This window comes from Aphis gossypii, chromosome 1 (genome assembly GCF_020184175.1).
Source record: "Aphis gossypii isolate Hap1 chromosome 1, ASM2018417v2, whole genome shotgun sequence".
Lineage (NCBI taxonomy): Eukaryota > Metazoa > Arthropoda > Insecta > Hemiptera > Aphididae > Aphis > Aphis gossypii.
The window spans coordinates 541,098-555,789 of NC_065530.1; the positions used below are offsets into that span (position 1 = coordinate 541,098).

General features: G+C 26.4%; 1 protein-coding gene across 1 annotated transcript in view; it reads left to right on the forward strand.

Moving 5' to 3' along the window:
* LOC114120746 (uncharacterized) overlaps positions 1-14,231 on the forward strand; it is a 36,774-nt gene extending 22,543 nt beyond the window's left edge. The window contains exons 2-8 of the mRNA XM_027982760.2: positions 775-984; positions 5,948-6,064; positions 6,141-6,227; positions 7,023-7,267; positions 7,468-7,609; positions 9,099-9,208; positions 10,183-14,231. Coding sequence (XP_027838561.2) covers positions 775-984; positions 5,948-6,064; positions 6,141-6,227; positions 7,023-7,267; positions 7,468-7,609; positions 9,099-9,208; positions 10,183-11,484 — 2,213 coding nt within the window. The 3' untranslated portion in view covers positions 11,485-14,231. The remainder of the gene's footprint in view (positions 1-774; positions 985-5,947; positions 6,065-6,140; positions 6,228-7,022; positions 7,268-7,467; positions 7,610-9,098; positions 9,209-10,182) is intronic.
* The last annotated feature ends 461 nt before the right edge of the window (positions 14,232-14,692 follow it).

A 14,692-nucleotide genomic window follows, 5' to 3' on the forward strand; every position in this document is an offset into this window, starting at 1 on the left:
ACTGTATATATTATATCCGGTATTGTTAAATATTTTACATGCAAATGTAAAGAGTACCTACTTTAAGTACTACTAATTATAGTCATGAACTACACAAGGAATAGTCAGCATTGTCTCTGTTACAAACGGATCATTTAACGGTTAACATCGCACCGTCGCTATTTTTAAAAAAAACGTTTGAGTTACGAAGTACAAACGAACAGACAACGTTACAAATATATTGAAAAAAAAGTTAGTTAAAATTCAGTAGTTAAATATACCATAGGTATAGGCTTCAGGTTCATGGATAATAAAATAAATGTGTTTTAACATTTGTTGAGATGTTAGATGCATCATTTAATGTGGGTTTTTTAATAGAATTGTTCCATATATTTATTACCTTTTATATTTTAAAAATATGTTCTCTCGTTTTTGAGACGATCTCGGAAATTACTTACTCGATTTACTCGTGGTTTTTGTATAATATTGTAAATAATTTATGTCCACAGGACATAGATTATGTATAAAATAGACCCTATTTCTGCCTTCGGGAAATTGTGTGGTGAAAAGGAATATATTTTTTATCGCATCTATTTGGGTTTCAACTCTACCTTAATTTTTTTTATATATATACCAATAAAAAATAAAAAAGACATGCAATACTTACAATACAATAATATTATAACAATGTTTATAATTATAAAAATAACAATAATTAAAGCATATTATTATGATTTATAGTTAATCGTAAATAATAAGAATACTTAAATATAATATTATATAATGTTGTTTCAGCGGACAAGCCATATGCGGCTATTGAACAGTCTTCCGTCCGTCACGCGACGGACTCAAAACCAGCGAATTTTGCCGCAGCGGCAGGTCGACGAAATCATCATGCTCAACACCAAACGTACCAACAGCATCAGTTACCAAACCGAAATCATTCAACAAATATTAGTCCACAAAATCATCACGTGGAATCTTCAACTGTAACATTTAATGAGGGTAAGTGAAATAAACCAAAAAAATTAAAAAGTAGATTTTAATTTATATGAACCAGGCACCTATCCTCTTCTCCGATCTGAACACACATAAAAACAATAATTATTATGATGTTATTTCACTGAAAAAATCCATACATGTCTATTATGTATAAGTATGATGGTTTTAAAATAATACTATAATGTTTAATATTTGCAAATAAACGACTTATTGTGACATTTTGTTTTAAGACTTCGAGTTTTAAGCGTCTTCTGTATGTAACTATGTTTTCTTATTTATAGGTCTAATATAGTAACAGTTACTAAATTTGAATAAATAAAAAAAAAAATTAGGCACATGAGTATAATATAATTTATTAGTAGTTAAACATCAATATAGGTAGTTGTATACATTGTTATAATATTAAATCATTTGATATGAAAAATTTTATTTCATTATAAATTTCATTAATGATTAATGAATAATAGATATTTTCACATTAATTCATACGATAATCTTATTTACTACTTTTATTTAAAAATAAAAAAAATAATTTAAATGTTTATGAATAGAATGATTATGATTTTTTTATAGGAAGAATAATAATGATGAACTGTGAAGTTAAAAATGCTGGATCCTAAGACAATTTAATAACGCATATGTATACTAATTAATAGGTACTCCAGTACTAAGTACGAATTAATAATAACAATATTATACGTAATATATTACATAGACATTGTTCGTAGGATCGTGTAACAATAATAATTGATAACTAATAAAATTACAAAAGTGAAGTGTATACACTATACACCAAAGGTTCTCAAAATTTTTTTTTTGCGTACCACTTAGGTGTATTATTAATCAGTCACGTACCACTAATGACTAAAAATACAAATTGTACAATTTAAATACTTTACTTTTTAGTTAAATACATTTATTTTAAATAATATGGCAGTAAAATATTGCAACATAATTATTTTTATTCATTAGTTTTTTAAAATAAAATATGAATTAAATAACAAATTTTCAATGAGATCAGAATCGAATATTTATTTTTAATTTTCCGTTCTACCGCCACGTGGCCTTACGCGTACCACCATGTAGTCTTTCACGTACCACTAGTGGTACGCTTACCACAGTTTGAGAACCGCTGCTATACACTATGTTAAGTTGAGCTTGTACCGGATTTTTGTCTTATGAATTAACGAATAAAGTAAATAGTCAACCACCCATTATAGCGGACAAAAAAAAGCTCTCACTGATAACGGTCAATGTGACTATAAGTCTCGGAAATGCGTACGTACAAAATGAAGATATAATCATATACCTAGGTAGATAAATTATTTACAACTCGTTTATAGCTAGAGCTGTTTTCTCTTAACGGGAGACACTCGTTATTTCAATAACATAAAAAGTTTTTTAAAATATTATTTTTTTGTTGTATAATTTGAAGTCATTAAAAAATAATATTAAATAGTTTTTATTTTTAACGTTATTATTTTTTCAACTGTTAAGTTGAGCTTGGTTAAAATAACATTTGCTTAAATTTCTTAAATTATTTTTTGTATTGTTTTCTTTGCGCTCGTGAAAACTATTGAACATCGATAAATGACTTCATCAATACTGAAATGTCTTATGTAGGTAGTAACTAGTAAGTATAAACTAGACTCGGTCTCAAAACAATATTCATCTAATTAAAAATCATTTAGAACTCCAACCAAAAATATTTTTCACAGAAAAAATTACAAAAAACTCATAGAAATATCAATATATTAATTGCTTTACTTGGAATTTAAAACAGTAAAATCATAATTATTATAATATACATAATATTTTGTTAGTAGGAGGTAGGTAAGTAGGTGACAACATATTTATTAAATAATATATTTTATTTTTACTTTGGGAAACAAATGTAGAGAAAGGAATTTATAGCATATTTTACAACCCAGAGAGTATTTATAAACTGTTGATAAAATATTTTCATTTAATTGTAAATACAATTACTAAAAAAATTAAGTTTTTACCGTAAATTTTATATTTTAAAATTATACATTATTCGTTTTGATATCCTTGTAATTATGTAAGATTTATTTGTATGAAATAAATAAACGCTGAAAACCAAAGGCGTATTAGTTCATGTAAAAATGCTTGGCGAAAACGCCTATTTTAATTAGATACTCAAGCCAATTTTTTTCATATGAAATATGAAAGATCATTATTGAGTTAATAACATGTTTCATAGGTATGAAAATGTAATGTGTTAGATAATTTAATGACGGCATTAAACAAATTATACTGCACACATACAATTTATATATTATGAACTGCGGTCTTTTGATTTTGTATTATGTAATGATTATTTTAGAATCTTAAATATTATATCAAGAAAATTTATATTTTTTTTCAAAAGATATTAATAAAAGAAATTCAAAGTTATATTTATTACCATGTTATGTAGAATAGGTGGTCATAATGTTAAATTATATAACTTTAAATAAGAACATAATATTATGGAATTACATTTAAATGGGTGAACATTTCAAACGTACAGAAAAAAAAATATAATTTGGAAGTGATAATTTATTAATTTTATAAAACAGAACAAAAAAAAATAATAACTAAAATATAAATAGTATATAGCAGTTGCTAGGCGTCATTAAGTATTTAAATTCATCACTTTGTAAGTAATTTACTACAGAATGTATAATTTAATATATATAATATAACAGTATTTTAATATAATATAATATTATGAATGATAGAATTGAGTAAATTAGTTAACATACCAAAGATAAAATAAATAAAATAGTACATTTTTAGTATAATATATTAATATAATTTTAGATTCGTTATTAGTGTTTACTGTTTAGTTATTAAAAATCCATTGATTCTGTCTATGTGATTGCTTCAGGGAACGCATGAATAACTTATACCACAATTCTTTGAACTTTCTCAGGAGTAACTATTCCTAGAAAATATATAGTTTGTACTGGGTGTCCGCTTTAAAATGAGAACTTTTTGTTATTTACCATTTAAAATGTATTTATTTGACTAGTTCTTATTCTATTTGAGAGGCTTTGTGTTTTCTAAAAAAAAGTATAGAGCTATATTATAATCCTACAACAGTATTCCAAGTTTCGAATACTGTGATAAGAAGTGCACGGAAGTGATTATTGAAAGTTATGAAAAATTGGTTAATTTTGTACACTTAGACAATCAAACTGGTGATATCAAAAAAATCAAGATACCATCATATATTACAGAGATGAATTTTTAATAATAATTTATGATCACATTATATTAAATAATAGTTTCTTTTCATCAAATCATTGAAAACTAAAATATATAATATATTATTGATAGTTTATTTCAACAATTTCAAGATAATTTCATGTTCATAATAATGAGAAATTAAATATTTTCTAAAATTTAAATTATTCAAACTAATTTTAAATGGGAAACAGTCTTAATTGCCACAAAAATGAATAAAAATTTTTTTATTTTTCAAATTCAATTCACATAATATGTAGTTATAAGTATTTTTTTTTCTAACTATTAAATAATAATTCCAGTGTAATGCACTTTTTAATCTGACAAAATATAAAATATGCTGTATGTATTGTTTCACGCGCATAAATAAATAATTGAAATTTTATGATCAAATAATAAAATAAATAAATACGATTTCCAAATGATTATTATAATACCATATATATTTTTTTAAATTTGTAATCGCCGGAAAACTGTTCACATATATTTGTAAAAGAGCCAATGTTCTACTAATATTGACTTAAACATTTGTAATGTAATACATAATGTAATAATAATATTATATTCTAAATATTTCAAAAAATCTGAAACACTGTTTGTTTCATAAACACTTAAAATATTATTAAAAAATCTATCAACAATTTAGTAAACCGAGATTCACTTGTAAAGTTTTTGAAAAAAAAAATCAGATGAAACAACTAAAATCATTATATATTTACGAGCTAAATATGACGGTTATAGTATATTATTATATAATAATATTATATTTCTTAGCGAGTTGATATCCATTAAATTTTCATTGAATGATTTTAATGATACACGATTTCGCTCTTATATATTTTTGCGGGTAATGGTGTGGTACACAGGGCACTTAAGGACAATGACCTAGTCCCTTATTGATTCTACTGTTTCAAATGCATGTGCGTAATATTATCAACATTATTTTTTTTATCTTCAATATATTTATAGATCATATAAGTGAAAGATGACAAACTACATATAAAAATATTTCAAACAGTATTTTAAGTCATGATTATGTTTAACTATTAGTCGATCTCCAAAAAAATATAATCTAAATATTTTTTTTATAAAATGTATTGATTATAACTATAATTTATTTAGAATAAAAAAAAAAATAGATTATGATTCTCAAACAATAATATTTGTCCATTAAATTAAAACATTCATGCATTATTACATAACTTACATTCACATATTTATTCGTTAGTTTTACCTATATTTTATATACGAATGTGCAATGCTCATGGTTTAAAATTTATAAAATAAAGTTTAAGTAAAATAAATTATGGTTAAATTATTTTCATCGTTTAGCTTTATAATATATAGTTTACAGCAGCGATTCTCAAACTTTTTTTCGCGGAACCCTTGATATGCTAAAAAAATTCACGGAGCCTTAAAAACTTGAAATACCAATTTTACAACTCAAACAATATTATGGACCAATACATTGCTAATATACAAACTTTATACACTATAAATTTAACTTGTAACAATTTGACGAGTAATAATTTATGTACTTAAATCAGATGTGCCCACGTAGCCGTTAAATTAGTCTCGCGGAGCCCTAGGGCTCCATGGAGCACAATTCGAGAACCGCTGATTTACAGTTTAATTAAACTTATTGTTTAATAAATAAATTCATTATATTATACTATATTATGGCTAAAATATAACTCAATTTTTATTTCTATAGATGAATATACGAAGATCACAACTCCTAGGCAAGATGTATTGTTCAAAAAAGGTTACTTGGGAAGACGTAAGCATAATAGTGTACCAGTTATTACTGAACCTTTAAATGAAAATGAAGGTCAGTAACATTAAATCAAAATTATAATTTCACAGAATAAATTTGTAATTGATATAAGTATAACTATGTGTTTTAGATGGTGTTCCAATTGACATCAACCCCTTGGATGAGTTGTGTGCTCATGGTGAATATGTTGACCCATCTGCGATATACATTCTTAATGGTATGTAATGATTATAAACTGTAAAATGTGATCCATCAACGAATAAATGTGATTAATAATGTTCTTCTTTTTTTAACACTTAAAGCTCATTCAATCCGAGACGTACTGATGTCTATTATTTATCGTTTTTTCAATTTTAAGTGTTTACCTATTTTATTAGGTATTTTTTGTTGTTAATTTATTCATTTTAAAGAACCCAAAGTTAAATATTTGTAAATAGATTCAATTGAAGGGGGGTGGAGGTTGCGCAGGAGGACGGGTACCCCAATTTATTTTTCAGAAATTTTAGCGTACCCCTGCCATAACTTTTACGGCACAATAGCTTTTAGGACAAAATGGGGCTCTCTTTTTTTTAAAACTCAACGGAGTCCCTCTTTACTTTAATTTTGCCAAATCGATTACTGGATATATTGTACTTACACTTTATAACCTGACATATATTATAAATATAAGAAAATCGAATAAATAAACAGTAACGCGACTTAAAAATATTACTAGAAATGAAACTGACCATTTTAGAGAATTTTAATTTTGTTGGTAAAACAAAGTTCGCTTTTTACATAAATACCTATTTCCTATTACATAAAGTATCTAAATAAGTGCAGGGTTAAAATTAAATAGTAGGTACACAATAATAACGTCAACAATTTAAAAAGGTTTTTTTCGTGTAATTTACTTAATTAAAAATCATAAGTATTTATTTAGATACTACATTTGGTTTAATTCTAACACAATGTGAAATTCCCTTGACCGACGAAGCATAAAATACTTATGTGATATTTGTTGGACCCTTAGGTGGTGGATACGAGATCTACGATCCGTATACTGGTAATGTGACTATGTTGATGGGGCCGCCACCGGGTCATTATCCACCGGTCGGACATCCGATGCTAGCGGCAATGTCATATCAGCCAATGCCAATGCAACCTGTCGACTGGTATAACCCTTCGAACGCAAATTCCGACTGGCTATCCGGGGGTGCCGTGTATCAGACGAATAACAGAAATCATAAGAAATCAACGACTGCCGATGCTCAGCAGGTAAAAATCGATTGTGTTTTAATCTTGTTATGAATGTTTGACATCCAGCTATCGTAATTCTTTTGAATGGTGATATTATTATTATCTATATTGTCGACGCGAGGCTAATTATTGGTGAAAATATGCCTTCTTGGAAAATCATCCTTAATCTATATGTTTATTTAATGTTCAATATTAAGATTATTTTGAATTTATCACAGAACGGCAGTGCTCAGAGTTCAGAAGTGAGTATTAGTGCCCAGGAATCGAGTCTGGACGATCAGCAGAGTTTATATCAGTCACCACAACCGTACAATATGTACCCAGGTTATATGTTTGGCGCTCCTTTGTACAATTATAATGGTGAGTAACAAAAACAGGAAAATAATAATTATCACTTGTTGTCAAAAAAATGTCTCATAAATAAAAAATAAATAAATGACAAGAGGTACAGATAATAAGCGTAGATATAATCTAATATTATTATTAGTACATAATACGCTTACAGTAATTATATTCCATTACTATTTACATACAATTAAAACTTCTTTGATGAAGGATATTTTATAATTACCAATTTTTATGATATCTGCTAAATTGTCTACACAGGTGTTAACTATCTGAGATGAGATGTGAGATGTTATCAATTTGATAGCAAGTAAATGGTATTAGGTTATAATCAAATAATCATACTATCAAGTACTTTTCAACAAAACACACTACGATCGGCGATGACTATGACCTGAATATTATTAACTTATAGTTCATGTCCATTTAGATTACGTACAAGTCATTGCCAAACATTCCATACGTCTAATTTAACTTTGGCTTCGATAGCCAGAAAATATGCTGGTACATAACTTACATCCCGACGATTAGCACACAGCCATAATATTATTAGGTGATGAATGTTACCAATCAATATCACAACTCCCGACATCATGAAATAGACAACGTGTCTATTCTTCTCGTTATTTCCTGTTTGAACTCGACGCCAAGTTTTCCCGTTTTAGTCCCAGTTTATTTTATTCATATTTATGAACGTCGGATAAAATGAACACGGTGTTTTTTAACCAGTCTTATTGTTCTTTACTCTATATGATGTAGTGGAATGGAGCCAAAAGGCATAACTTCAAATAACTATTTTTATAACAAGCATTTTTTCTAGCTAAACGGAAGGTGAATTTATACACGTACATATTTATAAAAGTAATTTACTAGTTGAAAATCTCAAAAGCGATAAATGATTTTTAATTTATGTTGTAAATGAATTAGTTGTGATTTCTAAATTTTACTAATTATTTCATTCTACAATCTCTGTTTTAATATATATTATTATTACTCATATTAATCACATATTTTAATTATTATAAAATATGTTGCCTTTTTATTGTATACACATAATTGCATATTATATAAATAATATGCTTAAATACAATTAAATAAATAAAATTAAATAGTTAAATTTTATTTAACTGAACAGAATTTATTTTTGGCACAGTATCTTATATATTAATAGGTTTTCATGAGGTTAGGTATAAAAAAAATGATTTTAAAATTGATGTATACCCTTATTACATACATAAATACCTACTTCGTTAGACAGACAAATACTACGTATAAATATTGAATTTATTTCTATTTAATTTTCGTTAAAAGTCATAAATAGGGTATTTTTTAAATCTTCAAAAGCTGTTTAGTATATTAAATGAATATAATATTTTGCTATCTGATTTAATAAACATAATAGAGAGAAAAGTTTAAAAAAAATAAACATTGAATATAATACAAATATAACTCAAATAACCTTAATTGTAAATGATATATAGTATAGGTTATTTGTTAATTTTAGGTGTAAGCATTCAAGTTCCACAGTCACAGTCTCCTCCTTCGCCTTCAATTAGTTGTGATTACACTAACGGAAAACGGCGTAAGAAAAAGAAACGTAGAAAGCGAGGAGATGTAAGTATCTTTACACAAAACCTTACTTACTAAAAATACTCAAAAACTAATTCGTGTCAAATTAGTTAGATTTGAATATCTGATCAATGTTTAGTAAAAACTATACTTATACGAGTATTATTCATATAGGTTTATTTTACAAATGTAATAGGTACAACTTGGTTAATTGTTTTCCTTGCGCTTTATCATTAAGCTATTTTGAACGTTTTGATGTTAACTATAATGTTCTGTTAAATTATATTATTTAAAAATAAAAGTAAATTGACATTCCACTAGGAACAAGTGGCGTGGAAATAACTCACAATTGACATTTCAAAAATAAAAAATAAAAAAGGAATTAGTTACTCTGGCAATCACTAACACTATCCGAACACAAAAGAATTAAAGGTAAAAGGTCAATAATGTGGTTTAAAAATAAATCTATTTATGCTATGAGAACGTCTATCACAGTATTCGGTATCGAATAGCGATTAATTACATTTTAAACCATAATATAAATATGATGAATATTACAACGTCATTTAAAAATTAAATAAAAAAATCTAATTGAAAATTTAATTTAAAAATAACATTTTTAACAGAGACTTTTAAAAATGAATTGCTTTTGCCTTGTTTAAAATTAAAACAATAAAACACTTAATTTAAATTTATGGAACAGTTGTTCAATAAATATTACCATCTTATAAATTTATTTATATTTCTTTTTAAACATTATTCAGTTAATCAAAATTAAAATAATTTAAAGAAAAGAGTTTTATAATTTGTGAAATGTGAACTAAATGTTACTATGTGCTAGTGTACCTACTGAATACAGATTCAGATGATTTATTATAATTTAAAAAATATTAAGATAAAATATTAATTGTATTGTTTTATATAAATCTTTTAAGACTTACATAATTAAACGAGTGATTAACTAATAATTTTGAATGCATTTATTTATGAAATATTATTAAAAATTATTTTATTTTTAGGTAACTGATGAATATTCAGATTCTAGTTCGGAAGAACAAAAGAGTCAATCGGGTGCTAGTTGTGACCTCGTACTGGACTCGGAAAAGACCTCTGATTCGGGTGTATTAACAAACAATAGTGGTGGTTCGACGCCAGTGAATGTCATACCCGTCCAGTTATCCCACAGCGCACCACCATTCCATATGGAATGTCCGCCGCCGTTTGAAATTTTGCACGGAACACCGATCCTCCTTCATCATCATCCAGAACAAATAGCCGCATATTATCAACCGATACCACAATACGCGGAACAATTAGCCCCCATCGGTTACCAGGTTATACCAGAAGAACAAGCTGAAGCATCAGAGATTACTGATGACCAACCGGATGCCGAGCCAGCTCCTAGCTATTCAGCAGAAAACTCTGACTCAGGAATTAGCTCTCCAAACAGTGAGGTAATGGTCAAAGGATCTGCAGAAAATAAACATGAAAAACCACAAGCTGTTATTGGTAACAGTGGACAGCCGGCGACTAAAAAAAGTAGAAATAAGAAGAGCAAACAGCGAGAAAAAACTACTACAGAATCAATTATTAAGAAGAGTAAAGACTTGCCGAAAAACCAACATGAAGGAAGTAAGAAATCGTCAAAAATTGCCAAAGAACCAGCCATCATAAAAAAATTAAACGCCAAAAAGAACAAATCTAAGCCAGAACAAGAAAAAATAGAAACTTCAAAACCACTCAAAGAAGAGCAATTGAAATCAGAAATAGAAAACATTTCAGAGGAAATTATTCAATTGTCAATTAGTCCAGAAACAGAGTGGATACAAGAAGAAGAATTCTGTTCGTTAGAATGTACTCCCAGGTCTACAACAGATAATATTCAATTTCAATTCACCAAGACACAATCACTTGATTCATGTGAATCCGTGGAAGAGGAAACGTTTGCGACGGCGGTGAACACCGGAAATTCTGATACGGAGAACGAAATTAGGCAAGACGAAGTTGGAAAACTAGAATTGGCATCGCCTATCAATGCAGCAATTCCGGGACCGATTACAGAAGCCGTGACAAAATGGTTAAATGATCAAGGTGGCTTAATGTTAACTCCATGTTTAGATGATTCGGGCACTGATGATGGAGAACTCAGTGAATACGACGATTTTGAAGAACACTTAAGTACAACTAGTCCAAAAAACGTGCAAGGCAACCCTTACCCTGCGCTGTCTCGTAGTGACGGGTCAAGGGTTGCTGGTTCTTCATCTCACGATCAACGACAAAGTGGACTTATATCCAGTGGCATATGTTGTTTAACTCAATAATTATTTAGACAAGGTCATTATATTTAAAACAATATAAACATTGTAATTATTTATGGTTTAACCTGTACAAAAAAAATAATACGATAAGGACACTATTTACAGGGCATGAGAAATGCATATACAATGGCTGACCTCTTGAAAATTAGGCCCTTTGTACAGTTCCTCAGGCATACATTAAAAATTAACAAATTAATCACTTCTTTGAATAGTCTTTTTTAATATATCTCATTCTAAGTTAAGTTTTCAATGCTATAAGAAAAGAAAAATTTGCATTTAAATTCTTTTTAAATGATTATTTTTAGGTCGTTTCATTATTCATATAATGCAAATTTTTCTTTCATTTTTATAAACCATGGAAATTTGGTGTAATTATGAGACTGCTTTTTGGATCTCCTCTTCAGGAGTAATTTGTTAATAAGTTCATTATAAAATTTGTTAATCGTTATCATTAAAATAAAATATTTTTGTCGTTAACAATCAAGTTTAAAATTGCATAACAATTAAATATATATAATAATCATTAAAAAATATTGTTATCTTTGATTTGCATGTTTAAATGGATATGGATGGGTTCGGTATCTCTGATTAAATACAAAGAAATGAAATGTTTCATTGATAGTCAACAATATTATAATATAACAATGTTATTTTTGTAATGTTTATTACTTATAGGCTATAACTTATTAACTGTATATTGCAGAGATCAATTCAATTTTATTTGAAAATATAATAAATTTGGATTTACTACTTCTCCCCGCTACTCCCAACATTGATTTTTCAAATTAACGGTTATTTAAGTATAATATATATATATTATTTATATATATATATATATGAATATTCTGGAAAACGAGGTTGTAAAGTGCCACTAAAAGTCATTAATATGTATTATGAAAAAAAAATACTTAATTGTATTGAGATTTACTAGGTATTAGCAATCTCAGTAACGCTCAACTACTTATTTCAAAGTTCATTTAATATATACACAAAATACCTAAATTATTGATTATTTTATTTAGATTCTTAAATGGTCCAATTAACCATCAAAATTAGGGATATTTAATAGGAACTATAATTTAGAATACTTAATGTTTAATTTATCATAAGTAGTACATAAGATAACAAATAGTAATAATAGTAGCCGATAACAACGGTACTGTCTGAATTTGGTGCTTATACTTAAAAATGATATTACTACAATTTAGTTTAATTTTAATAATATATAGCTAATATGTAAAAGTTGATATAAAAATAAAAACAAAACATTATTAGTTTAAATTGTTTGGGTGATATTTAAATACGCATAGAATGAGGCTGCCTGGATATTATTGTTGTGTTATTTTATAGAAATTTAATTTGTTATGAAACATTTAATAATTGGTTTAGGGTGTTCCAAATGTATACAGTGTTTTTATAAAACATTATTTTTTCTAAAACAATATTATCATTGATATTTTTTATGATATGCGAATGTTTAATTTTTAAAAAGTACATATTAATAATATAATATCCCTTCTTTATATCCATAAATTTGTTCTTAAATAAATGGGTTACCTATGTTCACCTACTTGAAATATGTATTAATAATTAAAAAATGTGATGTCATAATGTTTTATTCACCCTTGCCGATTTTTCAAGCTATATTCGTTATAGTTTTAAAGATTTTAGTGCACAATTGTTACAAAAGTTATTTCAAAATAAAATTGGTTGTACTTTATGCATCAATAAACATAACTTCTGGCATAGTTGATGTGTACCTAGGCTATGTTAATATTAATAGTAAAAAAATACATGTATGGCCAATTTTATTCTGTTAAATATTTAGAAAATATGTTATATATATATATTTTTTTTTTAATAGCCTATTATTATTGTTATTTAACAACAATATTTTTATCTTATTGATGATGTAGTTATTAAAAATTTATTAGATGTAATAATATGTATTGCTGAGTTATTAATATGATTTGGAGTAAAATTATATGTTTAGCAGTTTACTTACACATAAAGAAAAAAGTCAATAATATTGTAGGTATGACAACAAATAAATGTATACATACTTGTAATTTTCAAAAGTCATTGTCATAATATGGTCCAATAGGTTATAACCAATTTTAAATTATATTACCAACCTATATTGTAATACTATTAATGCACTAACTAAATTATATCAACACTTAAAAAATCAGTATTAAGCCAAGGATATTTTAATGTTTACTATTATATACATTTTTTTTTACATATACATTATACATAGATACTTATATATAAAATATCTATAATGTAACAATATCATCACCCCCATTCCCTTGTCTGGTTTGGCTTAATTTGTGCAAGAATATAATATTATGTTTGTTTTATATAAAAATAAATAAATATATATAAATATATATGATATACGTATAGTTTGTGTGTGTATATATGCATATATATATATATATATATATATTATTTATTTATAATTATTACAATATACCTGTATTTTGTTATGCAAAATGCTACAAGTTTAGGCTTTTGATAATTAAGTGCCTTAGGTCATTCCTTTATAAGCGAAATTATTTGAAACGGAATTTGTTTTGTTTTCGTTCCACAAAATCGCGTCACTGTCTCGTACATAAGACATTGAAGATCGTTAATTTATGATTGTGTACTGGTTGATATATGCATGCTAAATATATTTTATTTTCCAATTTTTGGAGAAAAATAGCATATTTAATGTTTATTAAATAAATATATGAAAACCAAAATGTTTTGTTGTTTTTTTTTCTATATATATTTTAAACATTGGCAGAACTAAAAAAAGTTCTATTTAATGTGACAAAAAAATTAAAACGTCTTCAACATGTTATAATAGTCTATTACATGGATGGCCAATTTGCGGCTCTCGTTATAGTCATAATAATATATGACTCACTTTTTTTTTTTTTTATATAAAATCAATATTTGCTGATTATTATTATACATTTTAATGTTTTTAATATACATTTATCAAAATCGATCAAATTATACAAAATATATTTATAAAAATTTTGGCTCTTGGTATATTCATATTTATTCACGTGGCTCTCGAACATATTTATGTTGGCCATTCCTGGTCTATTATAATATGAATGGTTAAAATCTGTTAACCTAATCTTAACTTTTTAAAACTGTTTTAATAGATATTATCATTGATTATATATTATAGTTTATCTATATAGATTCTATA